The 23,593-nt window shown below is 44.1% G+C and overlaps 1 protein-coding gene across 2 annotated transcripts in view; it reads right to left on the bottom strand.

Moving 5' to 3' along the window:
- Positions 1-8,063: 8,063 nt before the first annotated feature.
- The window catches only part of mdka (midkine a), a 61,138-nt gene continuing 45,608 nt past the window's right edge, over positions 8,064-23,593 (bottom strand). For both annotated transcript variants that reach the window (XM_070898557.1, XM_070898556.1), the window contains exons 2-5: positions 16,856-16,944; positions 11,903-12,076; positions 10,794-10,952; positions 8,064-8,852 (exon numbers count right to left, since the gene is read on the bottom strand). In XM_070898557.1, the coding sequence (XP_070754658.1) occupies positions 8,827-8,852; positions 10,794-10,952; positions 11,903-12,076; positions 16,856-16,943 (447 nt within the window). In that variant the 5' untranslated portion in view covers position 16,944 and the 3' untranslated portion in view covers positions 8,064-8,826. The remainder of the gene's footprint in view (positions 8,853-10,793; positions 10,953-11,902; positions 12,077-16,855; positions 16,945-23,593) is intronic.

Genomic DNA, 23,593 nt, shown 5'->3' with positions numbered 1-23,593 from the left:
TGTATGAACAGGACACTTAAAACAGCCCTAGCAAAGGCCATCCAAGAGACAGGACAAGCTTGGCGGATTTATTACCCACAATCTTGATGCGACAAAGGGCAATTCCTAAATGAGTGACGGGATTAACCCCATATGAGTTGATGACAGGCAGGGCGTTGCGCCTGCCGGAAGGAATCATAACCGGGGGATCTGATGTAGGGTCCCTGAGGATCGGATTAGAAAGTACGTCTTGGAACTGAGTAAGCAACTTAAGGAATTGAGGAAGGAAGTGAGGGAACGGCAAGCAGGCAGGGACGAACAGAAGGAATTGGAGGACCAGGGGGAGGTCCTGCAGGTAGGCGCGACGATAATGGTAAAATGTCTGCCAGGACGAACGGGGTTTGCTCCCGTTGGTCTGGCCCATTTGAAGTCCTAATTAGCGGAGATACATGCGCCTGCATAGATATGGGAGGAGTTGGCTGATGGAAACATTGGTCTCAGCTCAAAGAATATGAATCCAACGACCTCAGCACAAGCGAACAAAACAAATAACCCTGTCTTCATACACATTCTAGGAAACTGAAGGCGGACACATTGGCAGAAAACGCCGGAAGAAATAAAGACGATTCAAGATGAATATGTTACACGATATTATGTACAGTTTGTTTTTTGTGTGATTGTACTATGTAGCCTAAGGAGGACTCAGGCCAGAGTACCCGCATGGGCCAAGAGAGAGTTGTATGTGAACATGTCATACACCTATGCCAAGAAAGCCAATGTTGCCAACTGTTGAGTCTGTGCCCATGTCCCCACACACTCGGAGGAAGGAATCCCCCTACAATCAATCCCACTTAGTGATAATGAGATGGCCAGTTGGATGTTTGGAGTTAGAATAGGATCCACACGCGTTGGCTCTTATGCCACAGAGGCAGACGGCAGCACCATAATAAAACTTAAAAGTCATGGGTATAATCTAGAACAGTGTAGTGGGTGGAGACAATCAACCTATAATGATTCCTATCTACCATCATTCCTGAGAACAAGGTGTAAGAAGGGACAGGGAGGGGGGCTATGTCTCACAAGGTAGGGACGACCGGAAGATCCTATTGTGGGGTACAGTAACTGCACATATAGCCTTACCTTACCTGCCGAAGGTAGGTTGACACTCCAATCATTAAACGGAAATGGTGACTTTTCGGTCCAATGGGACCCCCCAGCGATAAGTATACACCCTACAACAGGACTCATTTTGTGTGCAGTCACAGGGCCTACCCCTGGTTGCCCAGAGAATGGTTCTTGTTATCGGCTTATATCGTACCCTACATGTATCACCTGGGTTCTCTGAAGGACCTCTACCAGAGAGCCAGACGAGCCATCACGGAGACTGAAAGATTCTGGGCCATTGCGTTTCCCTGGTATGGAGCGGGTAAATTGGCAAGGGAATCCATTACCATGGCTTCCGTCCTGGAACAGGTGGCCAACGATACAGCTGAAGCCCTAGTTAAGGTTAATGTAGAGATGGTAGCCCTCCGCACAGTAGCTCTGGAAAATCGGATGGCCCTTGACTATGTGTTGGCAGAAAAGGGGGAACCTGTGCCCTCATCGGGGCCGAATGTTGTACATACATCCCGGATAGCTCGGAAGAAATTACCAATCTGGCAGAGCATATCCAAGAAGAGGTTAAAAAGCTTAAGTAACCACCAGCCTCCACATTGTGGGACTGGTTCTCAGGGTGGTTAGGATCTATGGGAACATCACTAATCCAAGGTCTGGTTATCTTTGTGGTGGTGGTAATAATGTTGTATTGCCTATGTATGTTACTTAAATGTTGTACAAGCAAAGTACTGTCATCTTTACTATCGAGCAGACCTGTAACCCAACCGCCCTCAAACTACGAGAACCAAGCGGTGTCTCAGAAGGTGTGGTACACACGCCCAAAATTGAGGCTTTACAAGCAGCAGAATGAGGTGTGACAGGAGATGGGAACCTGGACCCCGGAGTGGAGACCCCGGGGCTCAGGAACCGGCACATCACATCACCAACTTCTGCATAAAGACCGGGTATACGTTGGCCTAGAAATATGTATATAAAAAATTTTTCGGCCAAATGAGGGATTGAAGGGTTAATCGCGGTAGTGCAAAATTGCTGTGCTTGTATTTATGTAATTAATGACAGAATGAGATAAGCAATTGCAAAAAGGTCACAAGACGATGAACAAGAAAGAAACCAATAACACCAGACACTGGCCGAAGATGAGGAAGTAAGCCCGGACAAAGGTGAAAAAAAAATTGTTGAGTAGACCTTTTTGCAATGACAGATGGATAAGCAGTGACGCGTGACCTTTGCAGTTTATGGCTTTAAATACTCATTTTTTGTAATCCCAAATTGAGTTGTAGCCTTTACAGCTCCCCTGGATCCTTGTATGTAATAAACTGTGTGTGTTTTCAAACTCTCTAACGTAATCTCGGAGTAGATTTATTTCTACCTCGGGGTTTTCCCCCCAACACTTATCTAGCCTCTCCTTAAATACGTCTGTGCTATTTCCCGCAACTATTTCTTGTGGTATCGAGTTCCACATTCTAACTACTCTCTGGGTAAAGAATTTTCTCCTAAATTTTTTATTGGATTAATCTATGTTGCATGTATGACCCCTATTTTTGGACTGCCCCACAAGTGGAAACATCTTCTCTACGTCTACCCTATCAAACTCATTCATATTTTTAAAGACCTCTATTAGAGGTCACCCCTCTATCCGATTTTGCGAGTTTCGTTTATGGTACCAAATGAACCAATCTCAGGTTCAAGAGGCCTGCAGAAGGGATGGGGGAAGGGAGAAAGATCAGGGGAATGGAGCAATTCCATTTTGCAATGAATGCAGCATGTCGGCAAATCAGGAGTAGAAGGGAAAATGTAACAGAAGGGCTAGGCCCCTTGGTGTGTGGAAATTAGATGAAATGATGGATTTCTTTACTTGAATTTTTATTAAAAGGCAATCTCTAGAATCCCAGGCTCTGTGCATCATGGGTTAGATGAATGCAGTTCCCCCGACCATGATCCACTGTTGCCTCTTCCCTTAATCTGGACGACCATTCCCTACTACTCCAATATGAATCTCATTTTCCACACCAGCCATCCTGTGGATTTGTTGATTGAGATAGCTAGTTCAGTGACAAATTATGGATAGCTTTATGCCTCGCACAATAGGAAATTGCTGCAAAGCGCCCAGAGCAGATTTTTTGTAAAATCTTAACAGTCAACAAAGAAATTAGATTTTCACTCCTGGGGTCTGAACAGATTTGAATCTAGCCACCGGAGAGTAAAGAGCCTTATATTCCGACTGTGCTTCCCAGTTTCCAGTTCAAGAGATTGACTTGGGGAAAAAAGAACACAACGGAAAGAAAAACCTGAAAAGTTCAAAACGTGTTTCCTGGCAAAAGCTGCAGATTAGAAACATTTGAACATCCGAATCCTTTAGAAGTGTGAGGTATGCAGAGAGAGCCACCGCACAATAATAAAAGCGGCTTTTCATCTCACACTATCTTAGTTGTGCTTTGATCTTGAAACAGATTTCCAAACCTAGGTTACGTCAGTCGCAAGTGTTTGTCCACCCATAAGTGGAATGATCTCAGCTGGAGTATTGTGTCCAATTTTGGGCACCACACTTTACGAAGGATGTCGAGGCCTTGGAGAGGCTGCAGAGGAGGTTTACTGGAGTGGTACCAGGGAACAAGGGAAGAATTTCAGATCATAACCTCTGCCCACATTTTTTTGGACAGCTGTTGTTGGTAATGATTCTGACGTTCCCATTCACACCTCCTCTAGACCCATTTTTTGTTCCTTTGCTTGTCCCATTACCGCCCACTTTTGCCTTACACCATCATCCCTTTCGTCATTTGATCTCTCCTGCCTTCCATCCTATCACAGCCCTTCCTTTTTGTTCATTCCTCCCCAACCCTCCCCCCTTCCCTGCCTTTGTATTTGCTTAAAACCTGTTACATCTCTAACTTTTCCCAGTTCTGATGAAAGGGCATCAATTTGAAATGTTAACTCTGTTTCTCTCTCCACAGCTGCTGCCTGACCTGCTGAGTATTTCCAGCATCCGCAGTATTTCGCTTTTGCGTTCGAGGCATCCAATGGGATGAGGTCAATTTATTGGGAGCTGCAAAACTGAGTTCATTAAAACCAATCCACTATATTGATAGTTTATAAAAGAGCAACTCTGAGATAATTTGTCCCCTGCTCCACCGCCCCGCCCCCCCCCCCAAAAGGTTTTCTTCCAATTATTACAAACCAAACCAGAGTCTCCTAAAGCTGTTATCATCAGCAATTTACCCTTAAGATCATAGCTCCAACTAGAGCATGTCTTCCAGAACATGGGAAAGTGTTGGTTTATAGCACATTTCATTGGTCTCCAATGGAGTATCACGCCATGGTATACAATGGTTCAGTATTCTCCCCATGTATTGCACAGTATAACACTATGAACATTTCAGCATGTGTGGAAGAGATTTTGGAGTAACATTAATCTTCAGAGGAAAAAAAATCCTTTGTTATTCTTCTTCCAGCATTTCGAGTTGGATTTCCATCACATCAAATAACTATTGGTAACTTGTCCACCATCACACTATTCACCTCAGTCATGAGTGGAAAGGCCTAAACAATAGGCACCTCTCTAGTTAGCCAATAGAAAAGCCCAGCTTTCTTTTATACATCACTTTCCCACTAGGGTTGCCAACTCTGGTTGAATATATTCCTGGAGGTTTCATCACATGATCTCCTGCCTCCAATCGCTCCGTCCCCACATTCCGCCATTGGTTGCCCGACATGTGCCTCACAGCGCATCATCTTTCCATGCCAGCCAGAAAATTAATAATCTTCATTACTTGAAGGATGATTCTGGACAGTCAAACAACCTTTTGTCTGATGTCCAAATTTTTATAATTAATGGACAAAAGTGTTCAAAGAATTTTATTTCAAAGCAATACAATTGTTTATTGTCCCTATGACTTTTCACTCGGGTTGCTTGCAGCAGTATCCTGGAGATTCGTTTTTAACTGCTGGAGACTCGTGGGCAATCCTGGAGGGTTGACAACCCTAATTCCCAGTCAAAAACTGGAGCTGCATCTAGCCTGGGGACATTCCAAGCATTCCGGACAGCACAATTTGCCACAAAAATATGCCACTGCCTTAGAACTATCTACCTCCACACAGGATAGCCTCCTCCTACAGTGAAGGCTGGGATTTGGCCCCTGCTTAACTGGGAGGTGGTAAGTCTGCAGATATTGAAATAATTAATTTCCCTCCCCACTGCAGGCAATGGGTCCATGAAAAAGCTCTGGGATAACCAGCTAAGAGTTATTATTCTATAAAGTCAACACTAACGAATAAACAGTCAAAGTATGAACAATAGCATTTCTCTTCTAATGGGCTGCTCAAGTCATTCACTCATCCCTGGGTGAACTTTTTCAAACTCACTTGTCTCTTTAGTTGGTACAAGCTGCAGTTTGATTCAATTTTTGATATTATTCTCCATTTAGAAGAATCGGTGAGTAGTTATATCTGACTGACTGATGGGTCAATAAAGTGAAACATCTATGCAGAGTTGGAAACATTGAAGTGACAGCAGGATTAGAAGAAACAGTACAATGGAAGAGACATTAGGACTATTTATAAAGAGAGATTGCACTGAATTCAAAAATTGAATGAACAGCAACTTCACTACTTTATCAAACTCAACAATTAAGGATTCATTTTGACAGATTCTCAAAATATACAATGGTTATTAGTTACATTTTGTCCAGTCTAAGAGGACCCACCAACATTTTTAAGAACATAAGAAATAGGAGCAGGAGTAGGCCATATGGCCCCTCGAGCCTGGTCCGCCATTTAATACGATCTTGGCTGATCCGATCATGGACTCAGATCCACTTCCCTGCCTGCTCCCCATAACCCCTTATCATTTAAGAAACTGTCTATCTCTGTCTTAAATTTATTCAATGTCCCAGCTTCCACAGCTCTCTGAGGCTGCGAATTCCACAGATCCACAACCCTCTGAGAAAATAAATTTCTCGTCATCTCAGTTTTAAATGGGCGGCCCCTTACTCTAAGATTATGCCCCCTAGTTCAAGTCTCCCCCATCAGTGGAAACATTCTCTCCGCATCCACCTTGTCAAGTCCCCTCATAATCTTACACATTTTGATAAGATCACCTCTCAATCTTCTGAATTCCAATGAGTAGAGGCCCAACCTACTCAACCTTTCCTCATAAGTCAACCCCTCATCTCCGGAATCAATCTAGTGAACCTTCTCTGAACTGCCTCCAAAGCAAGTATATCCTTTCGTAAATATGGAAACCAAAGCTGCACCAGTATTCCAGGTGTGACCTCACCAATATCCTGTATAACTGTAGCAAGTCTTCCCTGCTTTTATACTCCATCCCCTTTGTAATAAAGGCCAAGATTCTATTGGCCATCCTGATCACTTGCTGTACCTGCATACTAACCTTTTGTGTTTCATGCACAAGTACCCCCAGGTCTTGCTGTACTGCAGCACTTTGCAATCTTTCTCCATTTAGATAATAACTTGCTCTTTGATTTTTTTTCTGTCAAAGTGCATGACCTCACACTTTCCAACATTATACTCCATCTGCCAAATTTTTGCCCACTCACTTAGCCTGTCTATGTCCTTTTGCTGATTTTGTGTGTCCTCCTCACACATTGCTTTTCCTCCCATCTTTGTATCATCAGCAAACTTGGCTACGTTACACTCGGTCTCTTCTTCCAAGTCGTTAATATAGATTGTAAATAGTTGGGGTCCCAGCACTGATCCCTGCGGCACCCCACTAGTTACTGATTGCCAACCAGAGAATGAACCAATTATCCCAACTGTCTGTTTTCTGTTCGTTAGCCAATCTTCTATCCATGCCTGAAATCCACCCCCAACCCCGTGAAAGTTTATCTTTTATGTGGCACCTTGTCAAATGCTTTCTGGAAGTCCAAATAGACCACATCCACTGGTTCCCCTTTATCCACCCTCTTTGTTACATCCTCAAAGAATTCCAGGAAATTTGTCAAACATGACTTCCCCTTCATAAGTCTCAGTACTTTACTTGTCAGTTACCAACATTAAAGCAGTGGGAGCCCCAACACGTCCTATGGTCTTGATTTATGCTCACAATTTCCACATCACATGTTCTTAGTTTCTGTCATGCTTCCTGAGGAGAGGCAGCACAGAACACAAGGACACAGGGAAAGGAGAAGATTTGACCTAAAGGCATAATGGATAGTAAGTTCCTCAGCAATGTTTATTAGATTAGCTGGATCAAGAGCACCATTGAGAGAGGAGCAGGCAGCAGACTTGCTTTCTATAATGGGGACCTTGCATTTATATATAGCACCTTTCACAACCTCAGGACATCCCAAAGTGCTGTACAGCCAACGAAGCAGCCCTGAAGTGTAGTCAATGTTGAAATGCTACAAACAAGGCAACCAATTTGCGCACAGCAAGGTCCCACAAACAGCAACGTGACAATGACCAGATAATCTGTTGTTGAGGGATAAATATTGGCCAGAACACCAGGGAGAACTCCTCTGTTCTTCTTTGAAATAGTGCCATGGAATCTTTTACATCCACCTGAGTGGACAGACGGGTCCTCAGTTTGCCATCTCATCTGAAAGACGGCACCTCTGACAGTGCAGCACTCCTTCTGTACAACACTGGAGTGTCAGTCTAGATTTTGTGCTCAAGACCTTGGAGTGGGACTGGACCCCACAGCCTTGTGACTTGGAGGTGTGAGTGCTACCCACTGAGCCACATGAAGCAAGCATTTTTTTAAAAATTACAAAAATGACAAAATGGCTGATCCTGGGAGTTATACAAGTCTACTAATCAGAACACCCGGTGAATATTAATATCAGATTTGTTTAAAGTCACAGTACTCGGAATCAAGTTTAGTATATGAACCAACTTCTTTAGGTACCGCAATGGCTTGTGTCGTTTTGTGGCCATATACCAGTGCTCAAACTTTCATTGAGCCGTTACGAGCAAGGAATCATCCCTCAGTCACCTCAGAAAGCACACATGTATAAGTTTATAAAAAGATTTTATTGAAAAAACCTCTAGTCCAAGATCTCTTCAGTGAATGGCAAACATTTAGGACAGGAAATGCATTATTTTTCATGAATTACATTGTGCCTTCCAAATCTGAAAATCACAGCTTTGAAATAAAGAGTTTCCAGAGTTTAGTTGGGCTGCATTTGTTACACGATTTCAGAGTTGCAACGCAATCCCCGGTCAGGAACACAATGCTGCCAGCAAAGCAAAATGGGTGTTTCTCTTCTGATCTTGCCATCAATTGCTTAAACATGTTTTTTTTTGTGTTGTTCAAATCTAAAAAAGTTAACTTTTCTTACAAAAAGAATGCTGGATGCATTCAGGTGTGAAAGCCAAGGAGGCTGAGGCAAATGAATGCCCTAAAATTCTGCAAAAACAGGTGATGTCGGCACTGAGAAACTAAAAAAACATTTTGAATGGGGTTAAAAAGGGACAATTGACACACGGCAAAAACACTACTACAAGCCTAGAGATTTGTGAGGCATTCTACATGGAAATTATAAAGTTGCAGAAATGTACTGTACACATGCCAATGTCTCAGGTTTATAAGCAATAAGAGACTAGAAAAAAAAGCAATCATTTAAAAAGGCAGTTCTTTTACATTAAATTCTACAGATTAGAAGATTACAACAAAGCTTGGTAAAAGGTATTTTGGTGAGGGGCGGCTGTATAGATTGTGCTGCAGCTCAGATCAAACAGAAGATGGGTTATACTGTCAAGTTTCTAGGAACTTCTTCACATGCCCTTCTTTCCCTTCTTACCTGTTCCAAAAGATAGAAAAGAACAAGATTGGTACATAGATGTTTACAGAAAGTCAACATTTTCTTTTATCTCATGTAACCTCCTGCTGACTGCAGCATAAGAACGCAATAATTAGGAGCAGGAGTAGGCCATTCGGCCCCTCGAGCCTGCACCGCCATTCAATGAGACCATGGCTGATCTTCTACCTCAACTCCACTTTCCTGCACTCTCCCCATGTTCCTTGATTCCCAAAATATTCAAAAATCTATCGATCTCTGTCTTGAATGTACTCAAAGACTGAACATCCACAGCTCTCTGGGGTAGAGAATTTCAAAGGTTCACTACCCTCTGAGTGAAGAAATTTCTCCTCATCTCAGTCCTAAATGGCCGACCCCTTATTCTGAGAATATGACCCCTGGTTCTAGACTCCCCAGTCAAGGGAAACATCCTCCCTGCATAAGATAACCCTGCTCAGACGGTTAAGGTAACCAGCATCAAGTGGTTGGTTCTTCCTCCTCCTCTTGTTGAAACTAAAAATCTCATCATCGTGTGCACTTTATCCAGCTGTGCAGCTCATACATGGAGAGCATGCAAACCCAAAACAGTACAGGGCCTTCAGGCTCGATGTTAAACCTTGAGCCACAGGGAGATGCAAGACCGTAACCTCTGGCTGGAGATCAGTCAGAACACTTCAAGTTGCAGTGAAATTTGTAACCTCTACCCAATTTCTCCCTCCTTAACTTTATTTTTGTCTTCTGTTCATTTGTGTCCGCACACTCGATTTCCACCACGTTGGCAAAGTAATCTTCTTCAAAGTGCTTTTCGGTGCTGGAGATCTGCGTTGCAGCAGAGATGGACAACAATGCCTGTTTGTAGCTCACAGCAGCAGATTTAAAATAGGTACACTCGAATGAAAGAGTTGGGACTCTATACTTTAGAAGTGTAGGCTTAGTGGTGATCTGATTGAGGTTTATAAGAGAATGAAGGGAATAGATTTTGTTTCAGTTGACAGTTTATTCCAATTAAATAGATTAGGGAGGAACAGGGGTCTCAAATTTAAGTTATATAAGGCCAGAGCTAGGTTGTATGCCAGGAGGTGGTTCTTTTCCCAGAGAATAGTGGACCTCTGGAACAGTCTAGTGTCTCATGCGATGGATGATGATTCACTGAATTCCTTCAAGTGAGAGCTGGACCTGTTACTGGCTGTGGCGGAGATCACCTCTAGGTAGGCACTGCAGGGAATTCAGGGCCAGGGTCATCTCCTGGACTAGTTTTGATCGCCTAGATGAGAGAGGAATTTCCAAGATATTTTTCCTAAATTGCCTGGATTTTGTTTTACCTGTTTTTTTCCCCAGGAGATCACATGATTTCGGGTGGGGAGAGGGGGGCGGGGGTGGATGAAAGAGTATATATTGTGATTCACAAGGTCTCACTATTGTGTGGGACAGGCTCGATGGGCCAAGAAATCAAATAGGGAATTCAGAAGAAACTTCTTTACCCAGAGAGTGGTGAGAATGTGGAACTCGCTACCACAGGGAGTGGTTGAAGCGAATAGTATAGATGCATTTAAGGGGAGGCTGGACAAGCAAATGAGGGAGAAGGCAAAAGAGGGTTATGCTGATAGAGTTAGATGAGGAAAGACGGGAGGAGGCTCGAGTGGAGCATAAACGCCAGCATGGACTGGTTGGGTCGCATGGCCTGTTTCTGTGCCGTATATCCCATGTAATCCTATGTAAACACTCTCACACAAGAACAGCTACAATTCCTCAAAACCTACTTTCTTGAAGATGGATATTCACCAGCTGTTTTAAAGACAGAAACCCCTTAGCTATCATTTGGCCGCCACGGATTCTGAAATTTTTCGTTATCATTGCAGTTCCCCACAAGATTTCAGACACTCACGAAAGGTAGCTGATATCATATGCTCAACTCCTTCCTCCTTCAGAAGGGCAAGCACTGACCTTTTGATTTTGTCTTGGATTTATCGCAGGACTTTGTGACCTTCACTGACTGCTCACACTCTGCGTTGAACAGTGCCTTCTTTAGGGTTCCGTTGCGAGTTTTTAGGCCAGTCTCGGTGTCACACTCGCCCCAGTTTCCAAACTTGTACTTGCAGTCACCTGTGAAGATACGTTGGGAGTCAGGAACACAATCCCTGAGGTTTCATTCCCTAGCTTAGGAAGGTCAGCAGCTTAAGTTTGGTAGCTCTCCAAAACGGTCAGAGACTCTAATGGACTGAATTCAGTCTCCAGCCAGCAACTAGTTACTTATTTATATTTTCACATAACTTTTTCCACCCCTTCAGGTCTTCGCTTCCTCTTAAACATTTCCCAACAGCAAGAAAGTTAGCATGTGTACCGCAGAAGTAAGTGAGGCAAAGTGTGCGCAAAGGGAGCAGGAGCATGCGGGAGTGAGAGTAAGTAAGCGTGAGTGTGTGTGAGGAAGAGCACGTGGAAAGAAAGTGAGGAGAGAACAAGAGAAAAAGAGGATAATGATTGATTTTAGTCATTTACTGTTCAATATAGGAGTAACCTACATGAAGGAGGATGTAAAAATAATAAAATAATTTTGCCCGACCAAGAACAATAAGGTGTGATGACAGCCTAAAATGATCCCATTACAGTAACTGCTGTGCACTGTACACTGGCCTCAAAGCTGTACTGTTCCAGCACTGAGCAACTTAAGACAGCCAATGAAAGCTCTTGCACTGGAAATAATGTACAATAGGGGTCTATGTGTCTGTAGTTAATTGCATCCGAGCACATATGGCTTTAGTAAATTAAACACATTACTTTGAGTAAAGGAGCCAGGGGTAACTGGTCTAGTAATAAGATGCACTACACAGTACTTGATGCATGTTTATGCCAGTTTTCACCAGAGAGCCTGAGATTTCCTGTGGTACTTGTGCACCTTCCAGTAACCAGATAGAAATTGCCATAGGCTGGGGCCTGGGAGTAGATCTTTTGTCCATTTTGGGAATAATGCATTTTTGGGGACGGGAGAGAAAAAGATCGGAAAAAGATAATGCTATGTTAAAACCAGCTCTTAAAAAAAAAGCCCAAATGCTCACCTCCAAATTGCTTCTTCCAGTTACATGGTACCTTGCACTTCACGATTTTGTTCTCCGTCTTCTCCTTCTCCTTACAGGTTCCCTCACGGAGTCCAGTGCCACAGTCACCAGAGGCCGGCTCACATGTTCCCCACTGCCATTCTTTGCAGGTTGAGTTGGCCTTCTTCCCTTTCTCTGTAAGAGAATACAATATCACGTGTGTACTTTTGATTTTGTTTTGGGTAGGCGAAGAGGAGGTGAAAGGTGTGTGTGTATGTGTGTGTGTGTGGGGGGGGGGGGGGGGGGGGAGGCGGGGGTTGGGGGGAGAATTCAAAGCCCATTCATTGGGTCAGGCACAAGTTTGCAACTAGTTGCACTTTGTAACTTTCTACTGTAATTTGAGTACATCACATCAGCTGACAGATAGAAGAGGAAGGCCATTCAGCCCCTCTGGGACCATCCATCCAGAAGGAACCTGCAATCGCTCCATCACAATATCCAGCTGCTTCTTAACAATTGCAGAGTTTTAATGTCTCCACCACCCTACCTGGAAGTCTATTCCACATGCTGAAGCATTGTCATTTGAAGCTTGATTTCAGAATCGGAGTCTGGAGAATGTCTACATAATCCTCAGTCCTTCCTGATGGCACTGGTAGTGTTTGGATTAAAAGCACGGTATGTAGTAAAGTGAAACCCCAAATGGATAACCGTAAGTTCATAGTCAAATTAACTCTTAACAAAGATATAAAGAAAATAATTCAGGAGACTAGGGACGGGTGTGAAAGTTGAGGGGAACAAGAATGGCCAAAAGAGCAGCGAAGAAAAAAAAGATGATTCTAAGTAGACGTGGCAATGACAGTGAGGTCTTTTCAGTTATGTCAAGAGTCAGAGAGTAATTAAGGACCACAAAGAGCCTGTAAGAGAATCTGCAGCATACATTAAGGTGGAATTGCTAAATGGATACTTTACATATATTTTTAGTACTGAAGATAAAGTTAATTACAGGTTGAACCTCTCTTATCCGGTACTCCTTTAACCAGCAACCTCCCTTGTCTGGCATCATTCCCGGCGAGGGGTCACGACCCGCACTGTGTCCTGGGGCTGGCTGCTCCTCTTCTCCCCGCTGCCTCTGGTGTTCCCTCCTCAGTTGGGTTGGAGCTTTGTCAGCAGTACCGGTAAGTTTTTAAATGTAATGGTTCATTTCAGGGGGAGACACCAACTCTCGGGGCAGCGGGGTCAATGTATATCTGTGGGCAACATCAGTGAAGTGTCGCTGTGGACTGCAGGTCAGCCGAGAAAGATCGGCAGTGTTTACAGCGCAGTATAAATCCTTCCAACTGATGTAACGTCCATTGTGTGATCTTGAGAGTTTGTTTTAGATGAACAATCTTCATTGTTTTAAGCATTAGTTCAGAGAGCCTGCGATACTTCAGCCGACTTTGTCCTCTCAACTACAAAACGTACCTAATCATCTATATCAGTTTTTAAATTTGTTAAACTATTAAGTAAGTTCAAGTCTTTGGGCTAGACTTTCCATTATCATCGCTATCACCCAAAAATGAGCAATATTTCTGGCGTTAGTGGTTGTTTTATTTTTCAGGATCGCCGGAATACCGCCCATTTTAAAAACCGCTAGTTTTGCCTTTTTAATTTGGGCGATAGCCATAGCGATGTGAAATGGGCGAAGCGATGTATTCAGTCATGCAACGCCAGCGTCCATAGCAACGGCCGTTCTGTGCATGCGCGAGTTTTTTTTCCAGGCAATTAACTTTCCTGCGATTCAGGAGGTCAGGGGTCATTTGCACATGCTCTGAAGACAAAGGGAGGGAGAGAGAGAGAAAGACCGCATTTTGTCTTTGGAGCTGAGCAGGGAGGTTGTGTCGAGGCAAAGAGTAAAACCATATACTTAATTTAAAAATGGAGATGGATTCTGAGGAGTCAGGAGCGAGTGTTGTTGGTGAGGTGGCAGATGTGGGTGAGGAAGAAATTGATTTGGCAGAGGTTGGAGGGAGGAGAGCTAAACGCTTTTCAGATGAAGCAAACGCAGCCCTTGTGCATGAGGTGGAAACTCCATGGGGCCAATTAACCTGGGTGGTCGTGGGAAACCCCCTCCCCCACCGGATATACCAAAGAATCTGGGCGGAGATTGCCAAAGTTGTTTCATCGGTGGCCCATGATGTTCGAGAGCCAAACCAGTGCTGCAAGTGCTGGAACGACCTGGTTGGGTCTGCAAGCGTAAGTATTAAATTATTAAATTTATAATTGTATTGATGCACTGACTCATTAATTAAAATGTAAATCTTTCAGATTGTAATTAAGCTGGGTATTCTTGGTGTAACGCATTAGTTCCTAACCACGATCTTAATAAATTTATTCTCCGACCATAGATATAACCATGCATCAATTGCATAAAAAGCATATGAGCATATAATGTTAACAATGAATAGCATTCATTCTCTTCAATGAACCTTCTCCCATCTCTATTCTGCAGCATGTGAGTAGTCATCAATACTGGCTGAGAAATTACAGGCCCCATTACTATAAATGCCCTAATATATCTTCAACATTATTAAATTGTCCTCTACAAACACAATATAAACTCAAAATTCACCAGAAGGTTCATTGAAGAGAATTGTGTGCCCAATCAAAGAGGTGGCAGACTGCTGAGGAGGAGGAGACCTTACACCCAACGCATTTACAGGGATAAGCGATCATCTGGACTTGTCCGACACCACATGCGTTAGGAGGCTGCACTTCCAAAAGGAGGTCATCAGTGAGATATGCCAGCTAATTAAGGGAGATCTGCAGCCTACCAGCACCATCAGGACCGCACTGCCCGTTGAGGATGAGGTTACTGCGGCACTTTCCTTCTATGCATCAGGCTCCTTTCAGGCCTCAACTGCCGACATTTGCTGCATCTCTCAGCACGCCACATATTGCTGCATTCGGCAGGTGACTGAAGCCCTTTATGCACGCAGGATGGACTTTATAAACTTCCCTATGACCAGGGAGGCACAGAGTGAGAGGGCTTTGGGGTTCTTGAGAATAGCAAACTTCCACAAAGTACAGGGAGCAATAGACCTGCGAGCACCTTTACAGGTTGCAGAGGTTTACCGTAACTGAAAGGGATTCCACTCCCTGAATGTGCAGCTCATTGTTGACCACAAGCAAATAATCATGGCAGTAAATGCAAATTTTCCAGGTAGCATTCATGATGCACACATTTTGCATGAGAGCACAGTCTCTGATCTGTTTAAGAGTCAGCCACAAGGTCATGGTTGGATGCTGGGGGATAAAGGATATGGCCTTGCCAGCTGGCTCATGACCCCCCTGGGTAAGACTCCGACAGAAACCGAGAAGCGCTACAACGAAAGCCATGCAGTCACATGCAATATCGTTGAAAAGACAATTGGAGTGCTTTAGCAGCACAATATAAACTCAAAATTCACCATAATGTGATTAGATGATTGTCAAGATTTTAAAAAGCCCTTAAAATCACTCACGAATTACTTCAATGCTCCCATCAACTTGAAGTAGCCTTTTATTAAAAGTCCTCCGATTTACAAAATGGCGTCCATACCGCTGGGTTAAGGTCAGGTGAGTGCAGCTTTTCTTGAGTGGCTTTTTGGGCATGCGATCATTAGCGCTTGCCGATAATCTGGGCGGTATTTAGGCGCTAGTTTCCATTATAAACGGTCTTCTGTGCGATGCACAAGTGACGACGTCAGGTTTTATTAAAAAAATATGGGCGGGCGGTTCAGCTCATTCCCAGCGGTAATTGAATGCCAAAAGTTCCGCCGGCGATAATGAGGTGTTAAGTTTCCATTTATAATCAAATATGGGCGGTAAACATAATCTCGGCGATAAATGGGCGGATATATGCCAAAAGTCTAGCCCTTTATTTTTAACGGTTTCATTGTGCGAGATTGGTAGGTAGATGCTCAGGTGGATAGCAAATTGGTTGCGTTCTTGCAGGCAGATAGTAGTAATTAATAGAAGCAGCTCTGCATGAGATCCAGTCACTAGTGGAGTCCTGCAGGGTTCAGTAGCTCTTTATCTTATATAATAATTTGGATGGCAGCTTTATTGATCCCAGGCCAGTTCTAAATGGGGCGGGCAGACATAGGTTCTGGTTAGTGACTCTGCCTCCATGGACGCACAGATTGCCATCCTGCTGCCAGTAGGGGACTGAACAGACTGCGTCCTTCACATCAACTCTCAGATCCTGTGTGCCAGGATACTGACCACCATCTCGCAAGGCTTTCAGAATCTGATAGCTAGCTTTGCACCAGCCAGCCTGCTGATTAGCAGATATACAGATCCAGGGCCGACTGCATTGGCAACAGCAAGAGGCAACCTGGATGAGGCTGTCATTTCTCAGGACAGCAGCAGTTGTGAAGCATCTGGCCTTCCACCTCAGAGCACCACACAAGTGACATCAGGCTGCCGATGCAGAAGTTCCAGAGATGCAGCCAGCTACCATTCCCTAGTCCCGAGGGCAAGCTGCTGCTAGTGCAAAGCCATCTCATTCCCATTAACCCTTTGTACCCCACCTCTTGTGACACGAGCGCTCAGGTCACACCCAGAAATAGCACTGGAATAGGAGAAAGAAGGGAATGTTTAGACAGACAGGGGAAATCACAGTGTTAGGACCTAAACCTGACCCATTCCCGCTGGGCGCGTTGGACTACAATTACACCTCAGTTGAGTTTGAGGCGATAAAGCATGGATTAGGATTTTGGCAGCAATGGGTGGGAGTGAAGTCAGACAATGTTAAAAATGGTGAAAAGAGGGCAGCTTCAGAAGTAACAGATGTTGGGAGTGAACTCTGTTCAGGATCAAACAAAGTACGTCAAGGGTCCACAGCTCCAGATTTTACCTGAAATTTTCTTTATGTCGACATTGGTGTCCAAATTTGAAACATCCGCAGCACCCAGCACTAAAAGTCTGGTTCAGTTGTTACGTCCCACTCACCTTTTTTGTTTCTTCCGGCCTCAGAGCTTCCTGCCATCAGGATGACCATCATCACGAGTACCAGCGAGAACAGGACACGCAGCTGCATTCTGGGGAGAAAAAAACAATGCAAAGTCATTGCCTTGTTGATCCATTGGTCCAAGGACATGACGTCAATAGTGTAGACTTGCTGCGGTTACTGGGGACACAGAGCACCTTTCAGTTATGTTAGTGACGCAGCCGAGAGCTGTGTTTGCCTTGCCCCCAACCCTGGAAGCCTGCTGACAAAGTACATGGATAATAGATACTGAGGCAAGGCACCAAGAGCCCCCATGATCATTGAACCACCCACCAGTAATGAATTAACGCCTTCACAAGAGCAGAAAGGAGGAAAATTTAAGCCACTACATCGTAAGGTTAAGGCAAAAAGATATTATCCATTTTACCATTATTTCTGAAAGAATTGAGTTCCCCACGTCAGGGAGTGTGCCAGAATTTTGCTGTTAACCAGGTTATTAGCCTTCCTTTGTTCCTTTATATAAATCTTCAACAATGGCTTCCTAAAGGGGCACCATCCTCATGATATTTCGCACCAAACACTCAAGGAAGGAAGAGCCAAACGAGGCTGGCCTCATTTGTCAGGTCACAGGTGGCTAAAACAAGTTGGCACAGTGATATCAATACAGACTATTAGTCAGCTCTACCCTTCCCTGAGTCACAACAATAACAACGTGGATTTATATAGCGCCTTTAACGTGGTGGAGTAGTAAAAGATTAAAAATTTGACACTGAGCCGCATAAGAAGAAATTAGCGCAGGTGACCAAAAGCTTGGTCAAAGAGGTAGGTTTTAAGGAGCATCTTGAAGGAGGAAAGAGAGATAGAGAGGTGGAGAGGTTTAGGCAGGGAATTCCAGAGCTTAGGGCCTAGGCAACAGACGGCACGGCCAGCAATGGTTGAGCGATTATAATCAGGGCTGCTCAAGAGGGCAGAATTAAAGGAGCGCAGACATCACAGGGCGTTGTGAGGCTGGAGGAGATTACAGAGACAGGGAGGGACAAGGCCATGGAGGGATTTGAAAACGAGGATGAGAATTTTGAAATCGAGGCATGGCTTAACCGGGAGCCAATGTAGGTCAGTGAGCACAGGAGTGATGGGTGAGCGGGACTTGGTGCGAGTTAGGATACGGGCAGCCAAGTTTTGGATCACCTCTAGTCACCGGGTCAAGCAGAGCAACAAAGAGGAAGGGTATCCAGGGTCTTTTCTAGCACATGTAGCCTGGGAAATGGGTCAGGATGCAGGAGGACAAGAATGGAAGCTATACACTGTTCCGCTTCAAAATGCTACCCTTATGTTACAAGTCTTTTTTAAGTTACATGATTTGTGATTCTACCATCATCAGTCTGTCATTGCTAGTGGTTTAAATATAGGCCTCATGCAACCTCCCCCTTCAGGGCCATACATCAGTGCCACTCATCACTAGAGCCAGTTAAATATCAAGAACTCCCTGGTTAAAACTGTTTTGTTAAGAGAAAACCAGCCTACATTTAAACTAACCAGTGATTTGCCAAGAATCATTTCATTTGTAACTTTTGCAAGACCAGTTGCACTTATTGTTAATGTGGAACCGACAAAAGCCCAGCTTGTCATCTTAAGTTTCTTACAGAACCCGTTGGCAATTTAAACCAAGAAAGCTGAATAGATTCCAGAAACTGTTCACGCTGAGCAACAGCCTTGCTTTTGCGCACCGAGTGGTCGGAATTTACAATGGACTTTCAATAGTGGTCATTACAATGCCACCCAGAAAGGAGGCTCCACAACAGAGCTCCACAACAGAGTTTGAAAATAATTTTTATGTCAGCCCAGATCAAATTAACAGCAAGTCTCCCGACTTTGCGCAGAGGGAAATATTTCACTGATCCAATGAGGTCATTGTGCTGAGATGGCAGGCGATAAATTCAGCTCCCCCGACACACAAGTGGGGTCTCTCCCTCCACAACACTGAATGCACAGTTGCCAAGAAATGGCAGAGAGTGTGGAGGCCACAAATAAAACTACCAACAATTGCTGTCTATATGACTTTGCACAATAACTGTGCTGATTGTTCTGAAACACCTGGAAATGGGTAAACAACAGATCAGACGTTGGAAATGGATATTTTCATAATCAGCCCATCTGGGTCCTTGTCAATAGAGCTGATAGGAATCGTGTTTTGCAGACATGAAGGGCATATATTCGGCAGTAGTTGCCGATAGGATTTATGAAGTATGCAACTGCTCTGCCAGGACTCCCCTCAGCATGTCGATCCTGAACAAGTGCCCGTTATTCACTAGGGTTCCAGGTGCAAGACCAGTTGGCACCAGCCAGCTCGGATTCCCGGTCTTAAAAAGGAGACTATTTACTACATCATCCTACAGCTTGCATCACTCCTTTCTCCCGGTGAGATGTTTTAATGATTTAATGCTTGCCAGCTGGAAGTACCAGGGGTAGCAGACAGATTTTTTTGGGGAAAAAAACAATGTACCCTTCAGTCATATTAATGAACAAGTGAATACTGACAAGTTGCCTTAGTCAAGAAGTCACAGAAGCAAGGGAAAAGGGGGCCAGGGAGGTGTACATATACAGTAACTGCCTCCTAACATTCAGGATTCATATTCCTACTGGAAACCGGGCTGCGTACACATTTGATGGTGTCGGCTTTCAAACTACAGGCTTCACAAGCTCGCTACAAGCCAAACTTTTAAGCCGTGCAGTTTGCCATAGTTTGGCACACTAATCACACAAGCCCCTATTTTAACCTAACCCACCCCAGCGAGAACGAGGGGGACTTCAAGTCAAATGCCTATCTTATATGTCGCACAATCTTTAGGCTCCATTCCAGTCAATGGCCGTCCAACTTGGATCTGTCCTACTTAAAAGTGCCACATACCAAAATTAAAAGGGCTGTATACCATGCGTTTTTGCCTCTTAATTTTCCAACACAGCAAAAAATAAGAACACAAGTCATGTCATTAAAGATGTGCCAAGAAGAGGATAGAGTTTTTCAGACTGCCGTTGGCAGTGGCCTGAGGTGCATCAGTTCAGCAGCTCGCACACAAGGAATGGCGCAGGGTACATGGAGATTCAAAATACTGTGGAGCGAGGACAGAAAGCTTCTCATATTCATTCTCGGAATATGGACATCTCTGGCATAGCCGGCATTGATTACCCATCCCTAGCTGCCTTTGAGAAGGTGGTGGTGGGCATTTTTCTTTGTGAACAGCTTCACCACACGGATTGCAGCAGTTCAAAGTGCTCTCAGGTTGGGAGCTCCAAGATTGTGACACACCAATGAGGAGGGAACGGAGGTAAATGTCCAGGTCAGGACAGTGCGTGACTGGGAGGGGAACTTGGAGGTGATGGTGTTCCCATGCACCCCTTGCTGCCCTAGTCCTTCTAGGTGGTGGAGGTCGCGGGTTTGGGAGGTGCTGCTGAAAAGGCCTTGGTGACTTGCTGCAGTGCATCCTGTCGATGGTGCACACTGCGGCCACGACGCGCCGGTGGTGGAGGGAGTGGATGTTTAAGCTTCGTGAAAGCTGATTAAAGAAAGCAGATTGAATAGGATGCTGAACAGCAAATTCTGAGGACAATACTGGTTACAAGTTTGGAGAAATTACTGGTCTGGCCCTTGTCATTTACATTTAGGCCAAATTGATTTTTCCTGTTCCTAAAGTTTCTGCATAAAACTTGTTGGGAATTGGGGTAAATGAAGACAAGGCAAGAAGCTTTCAGAAGAGTTCAGCTGGACAATAATACACAATATTTAAGGTAATGGAGAATTCTGTGGGAGATGGGGGCACAAACTCAGGCAGAACTTGGCAGTCACGCGATAAAGAAAGCCAAATGGTTTCTGGCAAACAAAATTGGTTTGAATTGTCAGTTTTAATACACAGCAACACTGAGGTAGCCATGAAGTCATTACAGACTATATCCGTGACTTTACCTGTCTCAAGGACAAAACGGGACATCAAAATGTTTAGTCAATGGAAAAATGGGAACCAATGCCGGGCCCAGAATTCTGTCGGTCTGGCAGGAATCTGCTAAAACAGTTGTAAACTCTGCAAGAGCATTCACAGCTGGGACTCCCCCAAGTCGGAAACTAACATACGATCAAAGTAAGTATGTCTAGTCTCACCAGGCGCACCAGGCCAAAGTGGGAAGCATCTGGTGTTGAGGGGTAGGGGAACCCAAATCCCTGAAGAATAGAAGCCCAGGAATCTTGGCAGGGTCAGCAGAAGCTAGTGCATACCAGCACTTATTCCAGAAAGCAGCCCCTGCAGATTATAAGGGCCGGCAAGTCGATCTGATAAACTGTCCTTCTAGACAAAAGGGAGCATCGAAGGCTCCACCCAGTCACCTCGGCTTTTGGCTCCTGGAATGGGCGTTTAAAAGGCAGTGAACCAACCCAACCAGAGGCTTGGCTCATGATATCCTAAAATACTGAGCAGCAAGACCAATATTCACCAGTCATGCTCAGTAAAGTAGCTCAGAAACATTCAGGGAAATTGGCATCTGTACTCAGATGGAACAAAAACAAACAATAACGCCAACCGAACCTGGTTCCAAACCCTTCCTTTGGGTTAATCTTGTAGACAGCACAAGAGACAAGTGAGCCTATTCCTTGTCCTGGTCAATATTTATCCTTCAATCAGCATCACAAAAACAGATGACTTGGTATTATCACATTGCCTTTTGTGGGAGCTTGCTGTGCACAAATTGGTTGCCGCGTTTCCTACTGAACAACAGTGACTACACTTCAAGAAACTACTTCATTGGCTGTAAAGTGTTTTGGAATATCCTGAGGTCATGAAAGGTACTATATAAAGGCATGTCTTTTTCTTTCTTGTTCATTACCCCTCCCCTCCCCTCCAGCTTACCCCCCTTAATGGACAATAATGAATCATTGGCAGGAACATTAAAAAGGTTTACAACAGCACTGTGAAATATTATCAGTACACACAGCTGCAGGAGAGAGAGCCAGCCTCAGCAGTGTTTCTACAAACACTGCTATCAGATCAATCACTATACCCAAGGTAGGCATCAGTCTTTCAAGCAGCAAGATATCACCAATACATCTAAGCTCCGATTATCTACACAACATGCAATCTGCTGGACCAGTCTAGACTGTACAATCAGATCCAAATTCCTTGGTTTCTCCTCCTCCTCCTCTCCCCCCACCAAGCCACTTTGTCAAATTCTACAAGTTTGTCTTCTTAAAACAAGCCTTGTAGCAAAATGCTCAACAGCTGTGACCCCTGAACTTTCACCTCTGACTTATTCCACATATAAGGCATAATGGCATTTAGTGCTCGTTAAAGCTGAAAATAAAAATACAGACTTCGAAACGCCTGAACCACTGGAATTTCAGGGCAGAAATCATCACTAATAGGCTTGCCTGTGGCAACAGGTTACACCCCTGCCTCCAGATTCAACTGTTATCATTTAACAAATACTGCTCAGTGTCCATTACTGGTGCACATCCTTAACCTTTAGGACTGGAATGTAACGCTCAGTACAGAAGGTTGAACATAAAAGACATTTAATGAGACTAATGACCTTACCGCACAATGATCCTGTTCTCCATACAGCAACTGGACATAACATATGATTAACTCTTGGAATGCTGACTATCGAGGTTGCATTGACCCCACAAGATGCATTAAGTATCAAATTAACTTGAGATTTATACAGCAACCTTCTTTTTAGTAAAAGAGCCAATGGGTGTTTAATATAGAATGTAAAACTACTTAAAAATTGCAATGTAGTTTATGCATGAATGGAATCCTTTTCCCCACAGACACTAATTATATTCTTAAAGCACATTCATTATATACAGTGACTGCTTGTGTTCTGCAGCCATTTTATGTTGCATTCTAAAGAAAGAACTTGCATTTATATAGCATCTTTCACAACTTTAGGATGTCCCAAAACACTGTACAGTCAACTGAGTACTTTTGAGGTGTAGTCACTGGTGTAATGTAAGAAACGCGACAGCCAAGTCCCACAAACAGCAATGAAATAGTGATCAGATAATCTGTTTAATTGATGTTGGTTAAGACATGAATATTAGCCAGGACACCATGGAGAACTCCCCTGCTCTCCTTTGAGATAGTGCCGTGGAATCTTTCACGTCCACCTGAGTGGGCAGGCGGGGCTTCAGTTTGACGTCTCATCCGAAAGACGGCACCTCCGACAGTGCAGCACTCCCTTACTGACAGCCTGGAAGGAAACTTGGGACCTTGTTTAGGCTGTAAAATTCTTGCCGATTTTACAGCACCAGCAGGGTGAAACAGCCAACTGTCTCAAAATGCAATGCAGAAAGTAACCATTTCCCCAGCAGTGACCAATTGTTAAAAGTTACATTTATTCAACATTTTCAGTAAGCCCCATACAGCACCAATGGAACACTTCATACACAAGCCATTGGTAAGGTGCAGAAGTGTGAACATCTGACTGTGAAATTTTTTAAACAATCATTTTCGGGTTGTGGGCGTCACTGGCAAGGCCGGCATTTATTGCCCATCCATAATTGCCCTTGCGAAAGTAGTGTTAAGCCTTTTTCTTAAACTGTTGCAGTCCGTGTGGTGACGGTACTCCCTCAGTGCTGTTAGATTGATCGTTCCTGGATTTTGACCCAGCAACGATGAGTGAACGATATATGTCCAAATATTTCAATACTCCAATATTTGAAAAGAAAAATTCTCTATCAGAAGTAGTCAGTT

This window comes from Pristiophorus japonicus, chromosome 14 (genome assembly GCF_044704955.1).
Source record: "Pristiophorus japonicus isolate sPriJap1 chromosome 14, sPriJap1.hap1, whole genome shotgun sequence".
In the NCBI taxonomy this organism is placed as follows: Eukaryota; Metazoa; Chordata; class Chondrichthyes; family Pristiophoridae; genus Pristiophorus; species Pristiophorus japonicus.
This window is presented reverse-complemented; position numbering and strand designations above follow the sequence as displayed.